The sequence below is a fragment of the Fusarium coffeatum genome (genome assembly GCF_003316985.1).
Source record: "Fusarium coffeatum strain FIESC_28 chromosome Unknown BRIP53273_contig_403, whole genome shotgun sequence".
Taxonomy (NCBI): Eukaryota; Fungi; Ascomycota; class Sordariomycetes; order Hypocreales; family Nectriaceae; genus Fusarium; species Fusarium coffeatum.
In genome coordinates this window covers 27795-52044 of record NW_022158192.1, presented here as the reverse complement: position 1 = coordinate 52044, position 24250 = coordinate 27795, and the positions used below count along the sequence as shown (strand labels likewise).

Here is a 24250-nt window from a genome sequence, read left to right as displayed (position 1 = left end):
CTATTGCTTGAAACCTGGGCACCTCACTGACGAATCCGACTTGACTAGTGCTGTCACTATCTCCTCACCAAACCCGATTACCACGTTGCCATCTGACTACTGCTGGACCTTATTCAAGGACCAAACTCTTTCTTCATCAGCTCCAACGTTCTCAGGAACGCCAAGAGAGTCAAGGACGAATCCACTTTTGTAAAGTGGATACGTGGACAAAATTCCGCTCAAGCATCAGCCCTTGTGGAGTCACATTCGCATCTTCGCGCTTACACGCCTACTGTACGCTCACACCCACGCCCTGGGCCCGATCTGATCTAGTGGGGCACTGCGTACAAGCTTGAGCTTGGTTCTCACGAGGCCCTTCTTATAAGGACGCTGAGGACCTACCAAGGCACTGGATCCATTTACCCAAAAACTTCTTTTTGACCTCCCGCCCCGTGCGGACTATACTTCAACAACAACAACCCTTCACTTCACTTCACGTTACACATCCTTCACAATGGAAACGTACCACGGCTACGTGCGGACACCCGCCGATGCTATTCGACTCTTTGAAGCCTGCCGATTAGGCATTCTGCCCCGTGTGCAACGACGACTTTCGGAGAAGGAGAGACAATCAATTCGATCTGGTTCTGTTTTTGTCTGGGATGAGCGAGAGGCTGGCATGAGAAGATGGACCGATGGCAAGTCCTGGAGCGCCAGTCGAGTTTCCGGAAGCTTCCTGACGTACCGCGAGATGGAGGGCAAGAGAGGTGGAGGCTTCTCTACCAACCGACGAGGTGGTGGTAAAACTCCAGACTCTGGACGCGGTAGTGACGAAGATCAAGATGATGGAGAGCCTGAGGGATACCGCTATAAGGCAGACGGTCTCATGAAGCAGTCTTTCAGCATCACCACCTCCAGTGGCCAACACCTTCATCTCATCTCCTATTACTCTCGTCCTCAGCCTGGCCAGCCTGAGCTCCAGCAACCTACCAACGACCCTGCCTTGCGAGGCATCGTTCCTGTCAAGGGAATGTACCCTGAGTCTAGCATGGGCGAGGCCAACAGCACGCCTGCCCTCACTCGCGCGCCGATGCAGCAACCTCCTTACATGGCCCCTCAGCCTGGCCAACAACCTTACGCTAGCTACGGACAACCTGGATATGGCTGGCCTCCTTCTCCTGCCGCCACTCCTCCATACAATCACTACGCCGCTCCTTACCCTCCCAACGTGCCTCAACAATATCAACCGCACGCAAGCCATCCCGGCCTGCCTCTTCCTCACTACCCCCAGGCACCTGTTTATGAGCAGCGTGCTCCCCTCCCTCCTCTGCCCGCCAAACCATCTTACCCTTCAAACAGCTCTCCCCACTACTCTCACCCTGCCCTCCCCAGAGCTCACGAGTCTCCGCGCGAGCAACATCTCCAGGCAGCTGCCCAGAGCGCCATTGGTGATGTTCGATCCAGCAGTTCTCACTCTCATCAAGTCGCACTACCAAGCCTTGGCGCTGTGACTAACGGCCCTCCTGGCTCCTCTCTTGCGGCAATCAGCACACCTCCCAGCCGAACCATGAGTGTCAGCCCCCCTCGAAACTCTCGTCCTGAGGGAACCGGTCTGTCTACTCTGCATGCAGTGCTTCACCACACTCCTGCTGCTAGCGAAAGTGGCAGCGTTAAGCCCAGCAGCGCTGCCAGCAGTCCTAGAGCGTCTGGCGCATGTGGTCTGGAGAAGGGTGGTGTCAGCGAGGATGCGAGAGCCCTGAGAATGTTGGATCGCAAATTCTGCATCTAGAAGGAACCTGATAAAACGGGGTCCAGGTGAATCTTGGAGAGGCTCAAGCTAGCCTGAAAGCTAGCAAAGTATTGCATTGGGGAATTGTTTCTACACATCATATGCATCGTTACGGCGTCTTGTTTTCTAAAGGCGACAGCCACGGGGGCTTGTTGCGGTCAAATTCAGCGTGCTTATTTATGACAGGGAATGGAAGAGGAATGAATGAATTGGTGTTTCGGATCACAAGGAACCATCATGGTTAGGTGGTGTTTAGGTGCTATTACCAATCGTGTAACATCAGTCATGTACATAGATACCATAGTTGCTGAGCAATATCAGAAACATATGCACCAAATCTATCCGCCGTTTTCTTCATGATACATTGTACCCATTGCTTGCGTGACATCTTGTTCAAGGGTGTGTGTAAATGTAAATAAATCTAAGTGAGGTCAAGCTGACGAAGCCTTGAGCGCCAATACACTGCGTACGTGACGTGTAAGTCAGGGGCGGCACAACGGCACCTTGAGGTAGAATTACAGTAGAATTAAGGTTGTTGTCAACCCCAGGATAGTGTTCCATTCCCGTTTATCCGTCTGTGTATCGTATTGGGCGCCGCGTAGTCACTCAACACCATGGGCCGCGTCAGCCTGACGATGCCGAAATGCCGGACAGGGTGTGGCACAGTCTACAGCTTCTTTGCTCACAGCCAGTGAAAAGCTGAGTGAGCTATGCAGCCAGCGATTCTTGAATAAAGATTCGTCCAATTTTGGTTATTCCACCTAAACGTAAATGAAACAATTCCACTTGCCTAATCCCGATGCTTTGGATGCAGGCTTCACCTCGAAAGAGATTGGCTGAGAGGCGAGTAGGGGAAATGGCCGCGTAAGGGGAGGAGTCGAAGGAATAGGCAAGCAAGATAATTGCATGTTTTCTTGTTTCATTATCGAAGCCTAGAGCTTGGTCTGTCTGAGGGGTGTGGTTGAAAGAATTATATTCAACGTGGGGTAGGGTAGGCTATAAGCATGAATGCAGGCGTCCCTCGATTTTCATAATAGAATGAAGCAAGACAACACTAATACAGCTTAAAATTGATAGTCGCCCGAGCAAAAAACAGCCATTGTTATTCCTATGTCGTGGAGAGACACGATCGACATGTGAGGCTATCCGTAAAGGTCATGCACTCTGCGCACTTGACAATATATAGGGTTTCCCAGGATACCGATACTTTTCCTAAAAGAAGAGGATTGGTTAGAATAGATCTGATAGCTAACTCAATCTTGAGCAAGCACTTTACCATGCATACCCATTGTTACATCCATGACCGGTGAGGTATCTAAGGTAGGTACGTTACTTTTCTGATGTACCTAGGTACTTAGCTATTGAGGTGCAGTAGAGGTATCGCGTGTAAGTCGGAACATCATTTTACCGCTCCCCGCCGCATTGACAGCTGCAGGTGCTACGCGCATCAATGGCCAAGCCAGAATAATCAAGCTCAGCTCCGCGACGACCTGGCAATTGTCTTTGTCCACATCAATAGCAGGACAATGATATATCAATAGTTGCAAAACCATATCATCCCACTACCTACAGTATTGGCTTTCATTTTGCTCAGAGTTGGTCCCTTCGATAATCATGCTTCGGCAATCGATATAACTTCATAACCTTCCTATTCTAACTTTGCTCTGACTTCGATTCGGCATTGCGCTGATATCATCATGTTCACTTTTTGTCCACTACAGGGCGCCCTATCGGACTCTTCCGCTTCGCAATCCCTTCTTGAGCTCGACGGCGGTGTCAAGGTGCTGGTTGATCTAGGATGGGACGAGACTTTTGATGTAGAAAAGCTCAAAGAAATTGAGAAGTATGTTGCACCGTGTCTTTGCTTTTCGCAATGAAATCTAACAGATTTGTCACAGACAAGTAACAACTCTATCGCTCATCCTCGTCACACATGCGACAGCTTCACATCTCGCTGCCTACGCCCACTGCTGCAAAAACATTCCTCAGTTCACGCGCATCCCTGTATATGCAACACGGCCTGTTATTGACCTCGGCCGCACCCTCATACAAGATCTTTACACCTCGAGTCCCGCCGCGGCGACAACGATTCCTCAGAGCTCCCTTACCGAGAGTGCCTACTCGCTTACTCAAACGGCTACAACTGCGCAAAACCTCCTTCTACAGTCGCCAACCAACGAAGAGATTGCTCGATACTTCTCCCTTATCCAACCTCTCAAATACTCACAACCTCATCAACCTCTACCGTCGCCCTTTTCACCGCCTCTCAATGGTCTGACGATTACAGCGTACAACTCGGGACATACTCTTGGTGGCACAATATGGCATATTCAGCATGGCCTCGAGTCAATCGTCTACGCAGTGGATTGGAATCAAGCGCGTGAGAATGTTTTCGCTGGTGCCGCATGGCTAGGTGGTGCCGGAGGAGGTGGCGCTGAAGTTATCGAGCAACTAAGGAAACCAACTGCTCTAATTTGCAGTAGCCGTGGTGCTGATCGGACCGCACAGCCTGGAGGTCGCGCCAAAAGAGACGAGCAGCTTATAGATACAATCAAGGCCTGTGTTACACGAGGAGGAACGGTACTGATACCTGTGGACTCAAGCGCCAGAGTCCTGGAACTTTCATACCTTTTAGAACATGCCTGGAGAGCCGATGCTGCTTCTGAGGGAGGCGTGCTGAAGGCATCTAAGCTCTATCTGGCCGGTCGCAATATGTCAAGTACCATGCGATATGCTAGAAGTATGCTGGAATGGATGGACGATAGTATCGTGCAGGAGTTTGAAGCTTTTGCTGAAGGGCAGCGAAAGGTTAACGGCGCAAGCGATAAGAAGGAGGGCGGACCATTCGACTTCAAATATCTACGACTGCTCGAAAGAAAGGCCCAGATTGCGCGGTTGCTCAGCCAGAACATCGAGAACGCCGGGACAGAAGGCCGTGTTATCTTGGCGAGCGACAGCAGTATTGAATGGGGTTTCTCCAAGGATTTGATCAAGGGCTTGGCGCAAGACTCGAGGAACTTGGTCATTCTGACAGACAAGCCGGGCCTGTCCAAGAACGATAAGCCATCTATCGCGAGAACACTATGGGACTGGTGGAAGGAGCGAAAAGATGGTGTATCGGTGGAACGAAACAGTAATGGAGATAATATTGAGCTTGTCTATGCTGGTGGAAGAGAGCTGGAGATTCGTGAGCCTCAGCGTCATGGGCTGGAGGGAGATGAACTAGCACTCTACCAACAATGGCTTGCAACTCAAAGACAGCTTCAAGCAACCCAGCAAAGTGGAGGCGCAGCAGGACTCGAGGCAGCGGCAGATGTTGTGGATGACGCTTCATCCGAGTCATCTTCCGACTCAGAAGACGAGGATGGCGAACAGCAAGGCAAAGCGCTAAACGTATCGACAGCTATTGCTCAAGCCGGCCGCAAGAACGTCGTTCTCAAGGACGAAGACCTTGGTATCAACGTGCTCATTAAGAAGAAGGGTGTGTACGACTTCGATTCCCGGGGCAAGAAGGGTAGAGAGCGCACATTCCCTATCGCCATTCGAAGAAAGCGACAAGACGACTTTGGAGAGCTCATTCGCCCTGAAGACTATCTGCGTGCCGAGGAGAAGGAGGAAGAGGGTCAGGATAATGCCAATACAGAGGCCGCTGACGACAAACTTGGCAAGAAGCGTAGATGGGACGATGTTGCAAAGAATGGGATCGGTAATAACAAGCGACCACAAGCCATGCGGGCTGGTTCTGCCGATGGCGAAGAGGTTGGAGCCGGTGATGGTGCCGGCTTCATTCCTGACGAGCTTGACACTGTCGAGGATGCTGAGTCTGAAGAACCTATAGGTCCATGCAAGCTGTCGTACCAGACCGAGACCGTCCAGGCCAATATGCGCATTGCCTATGTAGACTTCAGCGGTCTGCATGATAAGCGAAGTCTCAACATGTTGATTCCCCTCATTCAACCCCGAAAACTTATTCTTGTCGGTGGTGAACGCGACGAAACTCTCTCACTCGCTGAAGATTGCCGTCGAGCATTGGGAGGCGACAGCAGCAATCCGGATAATTCGGGTAGCGAGCGCTCTGTTGACGTATATACCCCTGAAGTGGGCGTCGTTGTTGACGCTAGCGTTGATACCAACGCCTGGGTTGTCAAGCTGGCGGATCCTCTGGTCAGGAAAATCAAGTGGCAGAACGTCCGCGGTCTAGGTATCGTCACCATCACAGGGCAGCTTCTCGCCACACATCTCAACGAAGCTGCAGCTGCAGACGAGGAGGCTGCCAACAAGCGTCAAAAGACTGAAGAGGCTCCTTCAACTACAACTGTTACTACGACAGCCGCGGCTATCCCCTCGGCCACACCCGTCCTCGATGTTCTTCCTGCAAACCTCGTCTCCGCTGTCCGCTCAGCAGCTCAGCCACTACACGTTGGTGACCTTCGCCTTGCTGATCTACGCCGCGCCATGCAGTCCGCTGGTCACACAGCCGAGTTCCGTGGTGAAGGTACACTGGTTGTTGACGGTACCGTGGCCGTTCGCAAGACAGCCATGGGACGTGTTGAGGTCGAGAGTGTAGGTATGCCAACCGCACGGAGAAGCACCTTCTATGAGGTACGCAAGATGATATACGATAATTTGGCGGTTGTGGCCGGTGCCTAAACACTTATAAACTACTCAAAAGACAGTCAAGAGGCGTAATCGATGGGATGCGCAAATTTTGTACGTTGTGAGAGACCGTCAAGACAGAGGAGCATTCTCTTGGGGCCAAAATTGGTTACCAAGCTATAAGGGGGTCAGAGAATTACATAATATATAGTTGAGATAGAGTCAACATGGGCCCTGATAGCCAAATTCTTTCCCCCTTTTAGTGATTGACGCTATTACGTTTCGAAATGCGACTTCAAGCCTGCGCTATTGGTGACAGACTTGGACATGATCATCCGAACCAGATGTGATCTGGATCTCGACTGCAGTAGTCGGCATGGCTCCAGAGCATGTTTTAAAATAAAAGTAAGCTCTTTCATATTAACGTACATAAACGTGAAGAGCGCCCAAACGCCGAGCAATGCAGGTCTATTCAAACATGTCCAATAAGCCCATCAAGCTCATCTTACAGGCTGCATAGGCGCCATCTCGTATTCCCCACCACCATCTCTGCCCCGTCCTCTCACAGGAATGGCCATCTCCTCATCAGCGGTACTAGGCTGCGTCGCAGTGCCATCGGTAGACGCAGGACCTGTAGCAGGAAGAATGGGACGACCGCCAAAGAAGAGAGGCTGAAGCTCGCGGTACTGACAGCCCCAGATACCGAGACTAACAGAGATCGCGGATGAGATTAGCATGGTAAGCCACCAGGCTCCATGGCGAGGAATGCGGCCACTGTAGAGAGATGCGACAACGAGATGGAGGAAGTGGACAGTCAGGGCGAAGTCAGGAACGAGTTTGGATCGAGCTATAAGAGCAACTATCGCGATGGAGCTACAATTTCAAGTCAGTAACCATGTCCGCAATACTGAAGTTCATTGCGAAAGAACCACAGCTTGAGCTTGCGCTTCCCTTGTGTATCAAGGGAGTATAACTCACATAATCAACCCTCCATCTAGCAAAAGGATGAATGACATGAGCCATCCATGCGTCGTATCTCCCCTCACGCCCTCCCAGCCAAATACTAGCGTCCAACTAAAGCCAGAGCCCGACACGAGCGCCGTGAATATAATAAGAACCAGTGCCGCGAAGTAGTAAATGGCCTGCAGCGTCGCGATCTGGCCTGCGATTTTGAGAGGTGCTAACTCTGCGAGAGCTCCTGCGCGCGGAGGTTTGCGACGGCGCGGCATGCTGGATTGTCTGTGATATTTCGGTTCGAAGTTGGTGTCGGGTGTAACGTTCTATCGTAGTGTGGGAGAAAAGTTGGTCATCGAAGGAGCATGTCTCGTGAGGTCTTGTGATGCGTGTCGCCCTTAGGCTCAAGCTTTAGCCTGCAATTCAACTCTTTCTCAAATTTTAACTAATCTTGGGTTCTCCAATACAGAGCCTGCCCAATGCGAAGACTGAAAGCTGACAAAGAAAGAAAATGTTAGAATTGGAGTTCAAAGGAGGGAAAACGAAGGAGAGTTGAAGCAGGGAGGCTGCGTAAAGCAGGGGACCTTACCTACCTACGTACCTTAAATCAAAGGACAGATCAAAGTACATCAGCCACACCATAGATACCTAGCTAGGTACCCTGAAACGAGGCTTGAGCATATACCGCTAAACCACTTCCGCTTCACCGCCCATGATTTTCTGCCGCTCCCACTCGTCATACCCTTCCATTGGAGCTAACACGGGCTCATGAGATTTTGAGCCACCATCAACTCCAACTGATCCGTCTCAGCTGTCCCACTATTACAGCTACACTCCAGCTCTCCATTGAGCCTCACGTCTCCAAATCTATACATAAAATACAATCAAACATCTACAGAAAAATGGGCTTTTGGCCATTCTCAGGCGACTCCCGCGCCGACGCTATCCGCTCCGGCGATGCCATTCCCAACCGTCAAGAGCGCAAGATCTGCTGGGCTGCCCGCGATGCGTACTTCAACTGTCTCGACGCACACAATATCGTCGACGCTACCAAGGATCCTTCCGCAACAAAGCGCGCCTGTCCGACCGAGACGGCAGACTTTGAGAGGGACTGCGCTGCTGCTTGGGTCAAGTACTTCAAGCAGTGGCGGGTAGCCGATATCCAGAAGAAGCGACGTCTGGATGAATTGAGAGCCCAGGGTGCGCAAGAGATGACAGTCACGGCTAGTTTTGCCCCTGAGGGTGGTGCTGGAGAGAAGGGCAAAGGTGTGGATGATATTCAGGGCATGTTGAATAAGAAGAAATAATGGTTTGGTTGCATTCGAAAGGGGAGACCTCTCGGAAGATCGAAAATAATGGATGAGACAACGATCACGGAAGACTTCTTGAACAAGGACCATGCTTTGTTATACATATTGTATTATACCACTGTAAACTACAACACCATCACCAATTCACCCCACGTGTACAATTAATGTACGGCTTCAATATGTCCTTCCCTTTGCTTCCTTCCTTCCAGATGAGACAGCTCAAGTCTTTCTTTATCCTACCAGATCTATCTATTCCTACTACTCGAGTACCTCCTTGCATGTGCAAACTGCAAGCCCTGCCAGCTGATGACAATCAAATGAGAAACGACAATAAGCATACCAAAAATAAAAAAGGAATAATCATGTGAAGGGGCCGAGCCAATGAAGAATTGAAAGGACCATAAAAATGGTGTCAAAAACAAACTGTAGCGTGCTAAACGTGGTGGTATCATCCATGCCTTCTTTTTAATAAAGGAACCATATCTTGCACTCGTCCTCAAAGTGCCGTGCCGTCTTGTGCCACCTCGCTTGATGATGCGATGCGACTCGGCCCGCCATCTGCCTCAGTGCTTCTCTGTTTCGTCACCGACAAAGGAAATGAGATTGAAATAGAAACTTGCTTTCGTAGGCCGAGACCAATATGCCAAAGGTGTCGAGATAAAAACAAAAAAAAAAATAGTGCATGCATGGCTGGTCAAAGAACGGACCAGAATAATGGGGTGTCGCCGGGTGTCTCGCTTTTCTAATGCATCATTGGTGTTTGACAATGGTTCCGTCATTCGTCAACCTTGTGTACCTGCGTCGTTCGCTTTCTTAATCGTGATCCCTTTTTTGTCCTTGATAGCCTTGATTAGGTCGTGGCTGCAACCTAAACTACCATTCGTACTCCGTTATCATCTGTGCCATCCTTCCTCGGTAGCGGCGGCAGCTCTTTGTTGAGACTGTCATGGCTGACCCTATGTCGGAGCGTGGGACCGTTGTTGCCTGAAGCTGTACCGTTGCTCAAGCCTGCATATCCACTATCAGCACTTCCTGGTCCAAGATACCCAGACTTAGGAGGGGTTGGCGGCGGTGCTCTGGTAGGTGGGAGACTTTTGTTGAAATCCTTGGGGGGTGTCAGTGGGCGAAGTTCGTTATCATCCCGTGCATTCTCGCCCGCTTCTTGTACAACGGGAAGGATAGGCTCATGCTGCATTGAATCGCGAGTGTCCTTGGCAGTGCCAGTGGACAAAACTCGATCCGGTACTTGGTCTTCAGTGAAGCCGTGTCTCTCTGAGCGTTCGGCCGCCTTGTTAGCCCTGTCAAGCGTTTCCCGCGCTTCTGGGGACCGTGGACCGGGTGGTGGGGGAGGCACATGGCTAGGTACTGGAGGAACAGCCTGAGATGATCGACGACGAGAGTTCCAGCTTGACACCCTCGTTTCTGAGCGTTGCGCCTCAATCATCTCCTGATGTCTCCTCTCAGCCTCTCGGTGTGCTTCTTCAGTGGACATGGTGACACCCTCGATGAAATGGTAGAACCGGTCACCATACTGGTCGGGAGGTAGCGCCGAGATCTGTGTTTTGTCGCTGGACAGGCCCTTCCAGAAATGCTCGATCTTTTTGATAATTCCATACTAAAATATGTCAGTGGTGGATATTTCTAGTGTCAGACCAGAACTTACATGAGTGAGGCAGTCGATGACTCCCAGGTAGTAAATCTCATCCCCTGGTGTATTATCTTCGTGGGTCGCCCTAAACCCGCCATCATCTTGCCCGAAAACCCATCCAGGACGTTGCTGGCCCTCTTGCAACTCATCTGGCATCTTGTTCGCTGATTGACCCATGGGTACTGGTCGCTCCTGGCGAATCATCTGTCGCAGCTCCCTGGCCTTTCGTTGGTTCTCCAGTTTGGATGGGGTGCGGAGAAGAACTGAGTTAGGTTCATCATCAGGAGACTTTTCACCACCGGGATTGAACACTTGGAGCGTCTTGTCGCGAAGATTCTCCTCGTTCCCTCGTGAGACGTCGTGTATGCCAACCAATAGCGAATAATCCATGATCTTGAGTCGTTTCAATAAAGCGACATCTCGCTGCAGCTGCTCAAGGAACATGCGCTTCTTCTGAATGCCCAACTCCAGGCTTCTCTGTCGCCTCAGCCAGTTGAGATCCTTAAGCGTTGCACGGGGATTCTTCTCCAGATCCTCCTCTCTGTAATCTCGACCAATGGTGGATCCCTTCAGATCAAAGGTAGTGTGAATATCTCGGTGCGGAGGAAAAAGGTTATTCATCACAACAAAATGAATCTTCTTGCCATATGGCATCTTGACACGGTGGAGGCCGTAGAACTGTGAAAGAAGCATATTGGGATTGTCCTTGACGTGTTGATAGTATTCTTTGAGAATTTTGCGAAGGAACTTGTGCTCGGCGTGGTGAATGGTCTTGATAATATACTTGTAATCCCGTGAGAAGTAAAAGAAGCTCCCGCTTTTGCCTGGGGAGCCGAGCTCAGAAAGAATGTACTTGCCCGTAAGCGACATGAGATAATCGGCAGGATCCAGGTGGAAAAGAGATCGAAGACGGCGGAAAACCCAAGGAGCATAGTCCTTGAACTTGAAATCGTATTTTGCTGACGGTACCAGCTCATTACCGGCAATGTCAAATGTGGACTTCTGCTTAGTATCAAAGTCGGCATCTGTCAATTCTCGGTCGAGTTTGGCATTCGTTCTCGAAACCGAAACACGAATACCAGTAAGCATGTTATAGGCGGTCTCCCAGTTAGCATGAGTCTCGTCAACCTTCGTGCCGACAAGCACTCGGTCGTCATCCTCCTCTTCCTTTCTTCGCCGCTTGCTGGCCCGTTTTTGTCGCAAAGCTTCTGCCCAGCGAAGCGCATCCTCATCCGGCACAATCTCGTCACGGGGCCCATCTGACTGCATCGACCGAGTTGGTCTTCTACCCATACTCAATGAAGGTCGCCGGCCACTAGAGGTTCCGGCATTGGTAGGAGAGAAGCGGCCGCTAGACTGCGCAGTATCCATGCCGTCTTTGGATCCACGACCTGGGACGTACTTAGGCACATCGAGAGTATGCCTTTGCTTAAGACCAGGCGGAGGAGCTTGGAGATGCCCTGTCGACGAAGCAGCCGCGCTTGAAGGGTTGTAAATTGGCGGGGATGACAATCGATGAGCGCCATTGGTGCGAGGCTGCGATACCTGCGCCGCATCGGTATTTGTAAGTGGTGTGGTCGTAAACGTGTGAGTTCCGTCGATCCCACCGTTATGGGAATTTCCTGAAGCTTCTTCTGGGTGTTGAGGTTCTGATGGAAGAGGTTTTGATAGAATACTGTCATGTTGGTAGTCGTTCGTAGAGGGCATATTAGAATTGATCCCGTTGACGACGGGCGGCTGGTGGCGGGTACGGTCGACGAGGTTTGCGTTACCGTTCAACATGGGCTTCTGCTCAAAGTTGTCATGCTCGGCAGCACCGTCGTGTCGGAAAGGGTGTGTGGCCGTAGCGGACTTTCCATTAGAAACAGAGCTCATGCTCGTAGGCCGCGTGCTGTTACTGTTGCCATTCATAGGCGCTGGTGTAGATTCGGAAACTTCTGACGCGTGTGTAGAAGAAATTGAGCTCTCGTCAAAGCTCTCATTGATGGTGTCGGATCGGGTGTGGCGGATAGAACCCCCATTCACCCTCTCCTTGTTCGCGAATCCGAACTGGTTCGTGGGATCAAGGTTGAGAATGTCGGGGTTATTATTGTAGATTGTCGAATTGTCCTGGTCGGAAAGAAACGATGGCATTTCGAGAGGAAACCTAGAGAACTCGCTGGAAGACAAGACCAGCGAGCGCTGTCGCGGTAGATGCTACGAGGAAAAAGTGATGCTATTTCGAGATTAATCGGTAGCTTGGGTTGGAAATATGCCTTTGAGGTGTCGCCAGGAGCTACGCTCACTGTGATCCGGCTGTGTTCTTTCGATTCCGTCGAATTTGAGTCGAATATTATTAACGTTGCTGCTGGAACAATGGGCGGTAGAGACGAGAGGGAAATTGGGTCGAGGGCCTTGCTGGCTGGGGCGCACGGGGGGATGCTTGGCGGGTCGACCAATGGACAGGGAAGGGGACACCGCGTTGGGGGGGAGTCGGCAGGCGATAACGTTAAGTTAGAGTGAATAGACGGCCAAGAGCAGATTGATTGTTTGTTGGTGTTGAATGAGGATGATTGAGATGTGATGTGACGGGTGAACAGGTTTCGTGTATCTGTCCCGCTAGACTAAAGTGCTGTCGAATTAGTTCAGTTTTGGGTGTGAGACGAGATACAGTGAGGTAAGGCGAGGAACAGTACAGTACGGTACGGTACGATACGGCAGAGGTAGGTGAGGTGAGAGACAACGAAACAAAAGGGTGGTTGGTGGACTGAGGCTGGAGAAATTCGGGTGGAAGAAAATGACGGGCGTTCCCTGGAACCTCTGAGCTGCTCCTGCCTTGCCTGGGCTGGCACGTACCTAAAACTGGAAATGAGGCGTGGGAGAGACGGAAGGAAGAAGGGGGAAGAGGATTGGGGATGGGGGGGACCCGGGATTCCGGCTGATATGAGGGCCCGTGGACTGTCACTGGTTTTACTGGGCACAGCGTATTTCAGGGCACTCTATCCGTACCTACTCTGTAATGACTCTCCACCTGCTGTAGCAATGCACCTGGACCTTGAGCCAACCATTCAACAGGCCCGCTGGAAGGGTTTGCGTGGCATAGTCCCAGGACGTCTGGGCTTGGCTCATGGCTTGGCAGACGGTGTATGTTCATACACGACTTTTGAATACCACTAACTACCAGTGGCTTATAAAATGGGCGTTTAGCTCTGGATGGTTACAGGTACGGTTCAAAGTGATAGAGAAACGAGGACGCCATTGACACAATAGTATCGGGCATAAATTGCCGGTGCCTGGTGTATTATTAGACATAGACGGTATTGGAAGTTAAATTTGATGATGACAGAAACTCGTACTGGGACTCTCATCCTTGAATCTCGCCAAATTACTGGCAAAACAGATGGAAGCCAAAGGTCAGTATACATAGATCTGATAAAATCTGACCAGGACAATTGGATTGCAAACATATTTGAGCACATGATGAAGTTATGGAATAACCTATATTTCTCAAAAAAAAAAAAAAGTTATCTCTTCTTTCAATGCGATCCATGTCACGATGCATCACAGGAGGTTACCAAGGAGGTACCTAACCTAGGTAGGTACTGGTAGGTACTGTATGCTGGCTTGGTGGGTAAGGACTACCTAAAGGAGTGACCGTCTCGCTTCTTCTACGTATTATGTCTTTCAATGTGAAACCTCAACCATTGGCTTGTCCTCACCATCCACAACGGCTATGAGAGCTTTAACTCAAAGGAATGGCTATTGTTAGATACACGTAGTCAATAAGTGTCACGACGGGGACGTTCTTGTGCTCCAAATTGAGAGAGAGTTCTTTGGATTTCCTCGTCCATTAACCTAATGTACAGAATGACTACCTGTACTAATGCAGCGCCCCCCCCAGGCACCGTCCGTTTACCTACGTACACAGCCACGGGGATGAGATCCGCTTTCCCCATCTTCACTTAGGTACCTGGGCTTTCCAGCCTGGCAATTTCATTCTCGTGAACGTTACCAAAGCCTTCACGATCTTGATCCTCGTTACGGATATCGTTCTACAAATGAACAAAGTAGCAATATGAATTTATGGTGTTTCTAAGCCTTACGAAACTGGCAAAACCAACGAGTCGAAAGGTAGCAACTGATCGCCAGACCTACCGTTTTGACCAATATCGACTGACAGGATCGGCGCCTTTGTCTTTCCACTCTTTTGCTTAACTACCAAGACACTGGTCTTGTTCCTGTTCATATCTGTCCGTCGGGCCCCATGTGTCTTGTCTTGTCATGTCTTGTCTTGTCTTGTCTTCACCGCTAGCACGTTCCGTCATAGCTGGGACCCTTATGACACCAGTGATTGATCAACGTGATATTCAGCCATTGCATTGAATATCTATCTCTTTTCAACTCTGCATTGCCTTGGACACCTCGGGTGCGTAATACTGATACGCATACGCATATGCATGACCTGTTACATACTATTTCAAGGGAATGTCATTCTACTTCAGAACATAGGTAGATTTGTTATGCTGTAGACTACTGTACCGATACTTGATTCTGATGCACTCATACTGCATCCATCCCCCATCGTCAAGGCCAAGCTTCGGCATTTCACGCATCAACCCCAAATTCCTTTGAACAAGCTCTCTTCCTCCACAAAAGCTCTCTTCTATTGGTACTCTTGGCTGCCTCTTAGACTACTCTTTTCGTGAATAACAGATAACCCCCTGCCAAGCCATCCAGAAAGCACGGCCCTCTCGGGGTTCGCGAAGAATGCAAAGAGCTGTGACAGCAGACAGCCCAGACTACTCACACTCACAGTACTCTCCTGTCATGGGAGGATCCACTGTTTACGCAATCTTCAGTGATCCTTTAAGCCAGGCACCACAACTAAACTTTCCTGACCTCTCGCTATTGTTCTTTTAGGGGAGGCGAGAATAAACGAAGGTTGTGATTTTCAGGAACACCTTGCCACTAACGAAGCTTGTTGATCGATGAGCAAAATTGTCAAGACCCAGACCCTGCCTGTTACGCAAGATTGCATTCCAGATTTGCTGACTCAGCTTTTCTGCCTTTTTGCCAGAGCCTCGTAATAACTCAGGATGAAGGAGCGTCACTTTGTTGTCGCAGACTGTTTAATACAAACCATATCAACATTTTACGCGTCATCAGTCATCAGGAAGTCCATCTGCATGAGAGGAAAGTGGGACAGCCCACGGTTTTGCTCAGAGAGACTATATGCCTTACTAACTCCAACAACGCCATTGCATCATGCAACAAGCACTGCATGCAACGGTGCGAGCCGAGCCGGTTCGAAAGCCATAAAGTCCATCCAGTTTTCCTTCCCAAAATCGTTGTTTTTTGTTGTTTTTCTCATTTCCTTATTTTTGTTCATGCTGTGCAGTTGCAGCTCTCTTGTTGTTCTGTTCTCCAGTCTTGTCGCGGGAAAGGTTTGTTCGAGCCAAGACAGCGTTCTTGTCCATAAGAAGGAACAAGCAAAGATCAAATACCATGATGCTGCTCATGGGCCTCATCAAGCCCTTCCGAATCCACCAATACGTCTAACTGAATGCGTCCCATCTCATGAGGTCCGTTCGTCTAACGTAGATTTGTCGTCAGGGTATCATATCCCCCGTGCGCTCTGCAAAGGTACCGTTCATGTTAACCGCGGAAATTGCAGCCCTCAAATGCAAACCGAGGGCAACGCCTACGCGTGAAAAGCCTCGAACGCCTCGATTCTCAGAAACACCCCCTTTTTCCTTTCTTCCCGCACCGATGGGCTATGCCAGCCCCAAGCGGGTATGTCTACCGTGGTTGATGCCCAAAGAACGCATTTTCCCTGGAAGTTCCATTTCTCGCTCTCATTCATCATCCGTAGATATCATGAACCAAACCAAACAGAATGTCAAAGCCGATGGTAATGGTACAGAGTAGCATGCTCGAGTCAAGGAAGCCTCCGAGGCTATCAGTCCAAGAACGTGAGAACCATGTGGGTCTGTACTCGCGATTTCTCCGGACCCTTGTATGAAGTCCGTAATAAAAGTTTCGAAGTGGTTGTGATCCATGGGCAATGAAGTCCGTTTCGCCGTTCTCTCCATTCGCAGAAAATATGCGAATAATGTACAATCCAACACTGAAATGATGACCCAGTACAAAAAAAATCATGTCAAAAAAATCCATCCGGAAACCCCCCTTCTCGCCCACCTAACGCCATGCATGAGTATATATGATATTAGGTTTGGACATCGCGGGGCGGGCCGCGACCTCGACCGCCTGCGCCTTGGCCACCGCGGCCACGATATCCTCGTCCACGTCCGCCACGGCCGCGTCCGCCGTTGTAGTGCGGGTTGCCGTGCTGAGGGTTCTGGCTCTGCCAGTTACCCTGGCCTTGCTGAGGCAGACCAGCCTGCTGCGTCTGCTGAGGCTGCTGGTATTGCTGTTGCGCTTGCTGCTGCTGAGGAGTCTGTTGGCCCTGCGGAGCAGGTAGCTGACCCCTTTGGAGGTTGGAGATGGGTCGAGGAATCGACTCGGGGTTCTCGTAAACATAGAGGCTCTTGTCGATGCTGGCAGGGATGGGTTGGATTTCGGTACCAAGATCCCGCTCAATGTTGTAAAGGTTGAAGCGGTCATCCCAGTTGATCAGGTTAATAGCCAGACCCAGGTGACCGTAACGACCAGATCGACCGATACGATGGAGGTAAGTTTCGGCATTCTTGGGGAAATCAAAATTGATGACGACGTTTACAGCCTGAATATCGATACCACGTGTGAGTAAGTCAGAGCAAACCAGGTTTCGGCAGACACCGTTGCGGAAATCGTGGAAAACACGGTTTCGTGCATGTTGCTGCATCTTGGCATGACTGTAGAAGCAAGAGTAGCCAAGCTCAGTGATTTTCTTCGCCAGAAGCTCGACTCGGTTCGTGGAATTGCAGAAGATGATGGATTGGTTAATTTGGAGCTTGGAGAAGAGTGTGTTCAAGCAGTGAACCTTCTGCTTCTCTTCGACGAAAGCGTAGTATTGGGTGATACCCCTCAGAGTGAGCTCGTCCATCAGGTTGATCTCATAGGGGCTGACCATGTTCTTATCGGAGAAGTCCTTAACGGACAGAGGGAAGGTGGCGGAGAAAAGCATAACCTGTCGGTCCTTGGGGTGAAATTGCAACAGTTGCTCAATGACAGGAGTGAACTCAATTGATAGAAGCTTATCGGCTTCATCCATAACGAACATGGGGCATTCGCTAAGGTCGGCAACATTCTTGCCAGCAAGATCGAGAATTCGGCCTGGAGTACCGACCACAATATGGACAGGATCCTGAAGACGAATGATATCATCTCGAAGGCCGGTGCCGCCAGTCGTGACCATAACATTGATGCCAAGGTGCTTACCGAGGGTCTTGCAGACTTGTGAGGTCTGCATGGCAAGCTCACGTGTAGGGACGAGAATGAGACATTGGATCTTGGAAACTTTGGGGTTGATGCGTTCCAAGGTAGGAATGACGAAGGCAGCTGTTTTGCCAGTGCCATTCTTTGCACGGGCAAGAATATCTCGGCCGGTTAATGCGACGGGGATGGCTTCCTCTTGAATCGGTGATGGCTTCTCAAATCCTGCTTCAAAGATACCCATGAGCAGGTCTCGCCTAAGGGCAAAGTTTTCGAACTCGAGGCCCTTTGTGTTTGTAACATCCTAGAGGTCAAGGTTAGCCCGTGTTGGTGTTGGATGCGCCAGAAAAGATGGCTGCAGCATATACCTCTGTTTGTTGTCGGTTATCTTTGGCTGGGAGGTTGAGGTTCTTCTTCCACTCGTCACTCGCGCCGGGAGCACCGTCACTGCTCGAGTTAGTCCAAGCTCACAAGGGCCGCTAGGGCGGCGCAGCGGACCTGAGTTGGGTGGATTTCAGCTTGTCTGCTAGCTGATCCGCCATTGCGTGTATAGGATCCGTCTACGGATCGAAAGAAAGTAGATGGCGAGGTATTATATGCAAAACGGCACAGAGGTCGGCCTCTCGAGGGATCGGGCGCGAGGGGGCAGCTGGTGAGGAGCTGCAAGACAGGCGTCGGTTTGTGTGGGGAGGGAAGTCGGAGGAAAATCGGTACGCGAACTAGCCGAGAAGGAAGGCTCGAGAATGGATGAAAAAAGCTCTGGTTAGTCGAAACCGCGTAATCGAAGTCGTATAGTGAGGTTATTGGTCGTCGTGGAGTATTTAGAGGTGTGGTTGTTAGCGGAGAGAAGAAATAGAGTAGGCTCAGTCTGCGAGTTTGAAGGTGAGGGTGACGATGGTGTGTGCCTCATTCGGCGGAAGGCCTTGCGCTTCTAGTCACGTGTTGGCGGGGCAGCCCGGTTTTCGTAAACGTAGACGGAGACGTACGGACGGGATAAGAGCTGAACAGGAGGAGCCTGGACAGTGGGAGCGATCTAGGTAAGGTAAGGTACCTAGGTAGGTAGGTTGGAATTTCCTGGACCTTGACAAAGTTGGTTTGGTTGGGTTGGGTTGGGTTGGAAGGAGGTTTTCAGATGGAAGATACCAAAGTTGAAGCTTTTTTTTCTTTTTACTTTCGACGTTAAAGTTAGATAGTCTCAGCGGTTACGGATAGTCAGGTCAGGTCAGGTAATACTTAATTCTATCGGTGAAAAACGTGGTACAATTTGTTTGTTAACTGAAGACGACCTAGACGACCTGGGTAGAAATGCAATCTGGGTGTTGACTTATTTGTACTCAAATGAATGGCAATTGGTGTTCTCTAACAAGCGCACCAATTAATAGTTGCTAATAGGCCACCTAACTACTAACCTTTCTATGTCGATTGTCCCAACTCGATGGGAATGGATCATGTTGTGTTGCCTTGTCACAAACTTCATGATCAATTGACCAATAGCCACGAGTCAAGTATATAAGCAACGTCTGTATACTCTCATGACAAATTCTCGCAGTGTTAAACAGTAAACTAGTTTTAATGGTATCCGTTCTTGAATTGCCATCGTATCCAAGCCATGGCTAATATTCAACAAACAGTAAAAACTCCGAAAGATGTGGCGCTGTACTTATACAAGACATATCCAATCACAACCCCTCAAAGCTTCATTCCTACCGCCTTTGCCACTCTCAAACTCTGTCGCATACTGAGATCAAGCATAATCTCTTCGCTGCCACCAGGGATAGCGTACGCTCTCACATCACGGTAGAGTCGCTCGACCTTGGCGCCCTGTCCACCGCGGGAATAGCTCAGGCCTCCAAAGATCTGACTGGCCTCTCGAGCGCAGAACTCGAAGGTAAGTGTGGACTGGGCCTTGAGGCCGGCGATGGGACCGCCGAGTCGCAGCATGGCCTCGGTCTCTCCCATACGCTCACACTGAAAGATAAGGTTCTCGAGCCAGTTGTATGAAGCTTCGATTTGGCGGGCCATGTGGGCAAGCTTCATACGAATGACAGGGTGATCGATGAGTTTCTTGCCAAAAGTGCGTCGCTTGCTGCCGTACTTGACAGACTCCTCGTAACAGACGCGGGAGAATCGGAGAGACTGGATGATGATACCCATACGCTCATGGTTGAAGTTGGTCATAATAACTAGAAACATGTTAGCCTCAGCCAGAAGTCGTATTTGCTTCAACTTACCCTTGAAACCCTGATTCTCCTTGCCGAGCAAATTCTCGACGGGAACCTTGACATCTTCAAAGGTGATGTACGTTGTGCCGGAGGAAAGAACGCCTTGGCAAGGCATGCGTCGGGTTGACACTCCCTCACTACGCTCGATAAGAAGCAGCGACACACCATTCATTCCAGCCTCGCCCGTTCGGACAGCGACGGTGAAGTAGTCAGACCAGATACCGTTGGTAATCCATTTCTTTTCACCGTTGACGATATAGTGCTTGCCATCCTCACTCAGCTTGGCCTCACATGTCAGGTTAGCAACATCGCTACCAGCATCGGGTTCAGTGATAGCTAAGCAGATTCGCTTCTCGCCACTGAGGATACCAGGCATAATGCGGTCTTTGAGCGCCTTCTTGCCGAACTTGATGAGAGGAGGGCAGCCAATACCGAAACCGCCAATAATGTTCCAGACAAAGCCACCGGAGCCGGTGCGTGACAGCTCATCGGTAATGATCATCTCATGGAAAAGATCCCACTTCTCAGCAGGGACGGACTTGACACCACCCTTGGGGGCATATTGGGTTGGGTACTTGACACCGAGAAGACCAGCAAGGTAGCCACGGCGACCCATCTCCTTGTAAATTTCCTCAGGAACCTCCTTGGCCTCGTCCCAGTCAGTGACATGAGGCTCAATATCGTTCTCTATCCATTCGCGGATCTCGGCGCGCAGAGCAGCATGAGATTCGTTGAAGTAGGGTGAGTGGTACTAAAATTGTAAGCACTAGACTTGACAAGGGGAATTGTCCATGTCAAACGTACACTTTGGTACCAAGCAGGGTCGGCAAAGGGAATCTGGTCACCGAACGGCTCTAGAGCCTCGGCTTCTTCCTCCTTGGCGGCAACCTCCTTCTCGACAGTCTTAACAGTCTTGGGTGTAGGAGCCGCAGGCACAGGTGCAGCGTTGGCCTCGGGTTTGGGCTCAGGAGCCTTAGGCTTGGTGTCGAGAGAACCGACTAGAAGTTGCTTCTTGTACTTCTTGAGAATGCCTTCGTTGTGGTATTTCCAGAACTGCTTGGAGGCGTCCTTACCAGCAACGCGCTGAAGGATCTTTTTGCCGCCTAATAACGAGTCAGACACGCGTTATAAGGGATAATTCTTTAATCAACTTACCGGGGTGATCATCTTGGAACTTTGTCAAGTCATAGACATCACCGTCGACGATGATGTACAAGTCTCCAGGCTTGTTATGCGACGCAACGTCGCTTGTTGTAAAGGTCTTGGACATGATTGTGAATGTTTTGCTGATCCAACACGAATGAAGCGCGATTGGAAAATCAGAATCAACCACCAGGAAGGAAAGGTATCACAGGGGGAAAGGCGTAATGTGAATAGAGAAATATGAGAGGAAAGGAGAAGGAAGAAGAAAGGATAAAGATTCTTTGATGGTGATCCTTTTTAATAATTTCAATGCTTCGGCAAAAAAGTAAGTAGGTATAGGTAGTTAGAGGTAGGATTACAATCACATGTTCCCGTACGGACACTAGAGGTAGATTTACTCCACCCCCATGTTTCTGATGAATAGGCCTTGCCTTTGGTCTGGGGAATAGATTAGGACTAGGTACTCGACGTCGAACAACACTTCAGGTCATGAGTCGTGTCTTTCACGGCATTTACTTACTCGATGCGGTCATGGCCAAGATCATGTGCCATGCGTCTCAGGTCGCTGTCGATTCTGACAGTTAAAAAAGCATGTGAAAGAGCCGCAGTAGTAATTGCTCCCATTGATGTCATGATGGATGATGCCGAGGTTCTTACCCCCTGGCCAATCGGAGACGGAGTATTGCCAAATACACATACAGCCTCCGAGGTACAGCAATTTGCTGCTTCTCACGACTCGCACTGCAAATCCTCGTGGGGGACGGGTAATGTAACGATCTGTTAACGTGGGGAAGTCCGCCTGTATGTATGTATTTCTTCTTTGCATGTGTCTTTGAATTTCGTGCGTTTTGAATGGTTCGTCTACGTCGCGGCAAAGCCCAGTCTCGGATATACCTAGTCATATACCCTCACTAGCAGCCGACTCAACTCAAATACGCGGGTACATGGTCATGACCGCAGCTACAGTGATGCTAGAGAAGAAGCGTTCTTTGTTGTACTATCGCTATTGTCAGCTTCAAATGGTATATACTGAGATATCCGTGCTTGTTTCATTTCAAAAGAGGTAGTACTATCACCAAATCCACAAGTATTATATTCGCCAAAGTCAACGAGTTCAGTCAATTGTCACTTGCTTGTATTTTCCCCGTTTGACACAGCCAGCACGTATCTCTAAAATCCATAGCAAACCTATTGACGGCCACCAGATAAGCTTCCAAGTGGTAACCTATGTACCACGCCGATAACTCCAATACGCCAGCCAGCACCGCTATGTAGCCCAGCTTTTTCCATACTTGTTTTCAGTACGTTACATCTCGTTATTTGCTCAAAACGCCGAAAGACCATCTACTTGGTACCTCGAGGCTTCGCCTTAGAAGCCACCTTGTCCTTCTTCTCCTGCTTGGCCTTCTTTCTCTTCTCTTCATTCTTCTCCTCCAATTTTCGCTTGTGTGCTGCCTTCTCCTCATCCGTCTTGGGGACTGGTTTGAAGAAACCCTCGAGACGGGCTTGCTGAGAACTCTTTAGGTTCTTCTCCAAGCGGGCTCCTCCGCTGCGAACACGGTCCTCCGAGAAACCCTTTTCGGTGACCAGAAATTGGACAAGGCCTTCCATGTCGGGCTTCTCCCACTTGAAGTCACAATCAGGGTGATCGGCCTGGCGCACATCCGGCTCGAAAAAAAGGTCTCGTGCGTCCTTGTAGGGCCAATCTTCGGGGATGACATACTTCTTCTTCGAGTCCTTCTCGATCGCCTCAACAACCTTTTCTAGCGAGCCATGGTCGCGGATCATCTTGAGGGCTGTACTGGGTCCGACCTTGGGGATTGGGTCGAGATAATCACAACCGAGCAAAATGCAAAGATCGACAAACTAGATCTGAATGTTAGACCCGGGAAATCATTCAGAGTGATAGGGTCAACATACCTGCTTTCTTTCCATGTTCAAGCCTTCAAGTACTCTCTCTAGGCGAATCTCCTGAATAGGTTCCTTCCTCTGCTCGCTGAATGTAAGGTGGCGTAGCAGAATAGGGGTGTTGAAGCAGAGGGTATCCATATCCTCACTAGCAGCCGCATACACCTTGCCAGCCTGAGCCAAGACGGCACACTGGGCCTCAGCCTCCGTAGGCGCAATGATATAAGGTATACCCATGAGCTTCAGCAGACGCTGGCACTCCGCATTGTGCTCACGGGTGACACGAACGGTTCGTCGCGAGAACTTTTCAATGTCCTCTGCTGTACCTGTCTCCTTGGCCTCCTCGAGGCCTTCAGTAGCCTCTTGTTTGCGTTGGAAACGCTTGGCCAGTTCTCCTGACTTGAGCTTCGGAGGCGCACCATCGAAGACATAGAGAGGCTTTATGCCGTTGTCAACCATACGTAGGGTACGGTAAAACATTCCCATTAGATGCGATGTTGTCTCTCCACTCTCATTCATAAGCTGCTGACCTTCGGATCGTACGGCGATGAGGAAACTGTAAATACTCATTGACGCATCCTAATTAATTGTTAGTTTGGGTTAACCAATCTGTTTCTGGCTCGACTCTGAACTTACAATGGCGACCTTGCGGCCAAACTGGTTCTTGATCTCACCCTCCTTGATCGCATCTGGAGCTTCCTCCTTGATGATCTGGAAGAGTTGTTTGATGCCCATGGCTGTGGCTAGTCTCCTTGTGTTTTACTGTTGTTTGGTCGGGGAGACGAAACGGAGAGATAATAGCAAGTTATTAGTGACAAGAAAGAAAAGAAGAAGGGTAGTTGATCATTGGGGAAAAAGAAACAGATGCGCAAACGAGAAAGAAGAAGGGACTTAACGCGTGTGGGACGTCATGACGCGCCTGTCGCGCCGGAAACCGCAGGGATCTTAATTGACCCCACCGCGACTGCCTAGAACTGCGTTTCCATCAGACTTACATCCATACCGACCTCTAGTTGTTACTAATGCAAAACTGTAGGTAGACTTTACCATCACAATGGACTGAACATGACAGCAAGCATAGTTGCGATTATATCTATTCAAACATGGAGCCCAACTCACACTACCTACTTATGTGGTATATACCATTGCCAGTGCATGGTTAGCTAAGGACAAGGAATCGCATACATATCACGATACTACTAAATATCGAGGGCCAAGACAATGTATCGACGTTCAAGCTCCTAGCTCAGGTTACAGCGTCCCCCGCCAGCCAACTAGTTCTCCGTCATTCTTGAAGTAAACCTCAAAAAGTCCAGTGAATCCATTAGCTAGTAGATAACAAGACACA

The 24250-nt window shown here is 49.9% G+C and overlaps 8 protein-coding genes across 8 annotated transcripts; 3 read left to right on the top strand and 5 right to left on the bottom strand.

Annotated features, from left to right (window-relative positions):
* Window positions 1-493: 493 nt before the first annotated feature.
* FIESC28_11438 (uncharacterized protein) lies at window positions 494-1768 on the top strand (the record flags this gene model as incomplete). The annotated part of the gene is made up of 1 exon (XM_031165562.1): window positions 494-1768. The coding sequence occupies one exon, from the start codon at window positions 494-496 to the stop codon at window positions 1766-1768; it is 1275 nt and encodes a 424-aa protein (XP_031010393.1).
* Window positions 1769-3465: 1697 nt separating this feature from the next.
* Window positions 3466-6418, top strand: FIESC28_11437 (uncharacterized protein; the record flags this gene model as incomplete). Its single annotated transcript, XM_031165561.1, has 2 exons — window positions 3466-3611; window positions 3667-6418. The coding sequence occupies 2 exons, from the start codon at window positions 3466-3468 to the stop codon at window positions 6416-6418; spliced, it is 2898 nt and encodes a 965-aa protein (XP_031010392.1).
* A 446-nt stretch (window positions 6419-6864) lies between these two features.
* On the bottom strand, window positions 6865-7593 carry FIESC28_11436 (uncharacterized protein; the record flags this gene model as incomplete). The annotated part of the gene is made up of 2 exons (XM_031165560.1): window positions 6865-7237; window positions 7343-7593. The coding sequence occupies 2 exons, from the start codon at window positions 7591-7593 to the stop codon at window positions 6865-6867; spliced, it is 624 nt and encodes a 207-aa protein (XP_031010391.1).
* Window positions 7594-8220: 627 nt separating this feature from the next.
* FIESC28_11435 (uncharacterized protein) lies at window positions 8221-8625 on the top strand (the record flags this gene model as incomplete). Its single annotated transcript, XM_031165559.1, has 1 exon — window positions 8221-8625. One exon carries the CDS (start codon window positions 8221-8223, stop codon window positions 8623-8625), a length of 405 nt encoding a protein of 134 aa, XP_031010390.1.
* An 871-nt stretch (window positions 8626-9496) lies between these two features.
* Window positions 9497-12409, bottom strand: FIESC28_11434 (uncharacterized protein; the record flags this gene model as incomplete). Its single annotated transcript, XM_031165558.1, has 2 exons — window positions 9497-10243; window positions 10292-12409. 2 exons carry the CDS (start codon window positions 12407-12409, stop codon window positions 9497-9499), a joined length of 2865 nt encoding a protein of 954 aa, XP_031010389.1.
* Window positions 12410-16481: 4072 nt separating this feature from the next.
* FIESC28_11433 (uncharacterized protein) lies at window positions 16482-18171 on the bottom strand (the record flags this gene model as incomplete). The annotated part of the gene is made up of 3 exons (XM_031165557.1): window positions 16482-17933; window positions 17998-18076; window positions 18128-18171. 3 exons carry the CDS (start codon window positions 18169-18171, stop codon window positions 16482-16484), a joined length of 1575 nt encoding a protein of 524 aa, XP_031010388.1.
* Window positions 18172-19318: 1147 nt separating this feature from the next.
* FIESC28_11432 (uncharacterized protein) lies at window positions 19319-21121 on the bottom strand (the record flags this gene model as incomplete). The annotated part of the gene is made up of 4 exons (XM_031165556.1): window positions 19319-19812; window positions 19861-20602; window positions 20656-20954; window positions 21007-21121. 4 exons carry the CDS (start codon window positions 21119-21121, stop codon window positions 19319-19321), a joined length of 1650 nt encoding a protein of 549 aa, XP_031010387.1.
* A 1217-nt stretch (window positions 21122-22338) lies between these two features.
* Window positions 22339-23637, bottom strand: FIESC28_11431 (uncharacterized protein; the record flags this gene model as incomplete). Its single annotated transcript, XM_031165555.1, has 3 exons — window positions 22339-22860; window positions 22915-23481; window positions 23539-23637. 3 exons carry the CDS (start codon window positions 23635-23637, stop codon window positions 22339-22341), a joined length of 1188 nt encoding a protein of 395 aa, XP_031010386.1.
* Between the last annotated feature and the right edge of the window lie 613 nt (window positions 23638-24250).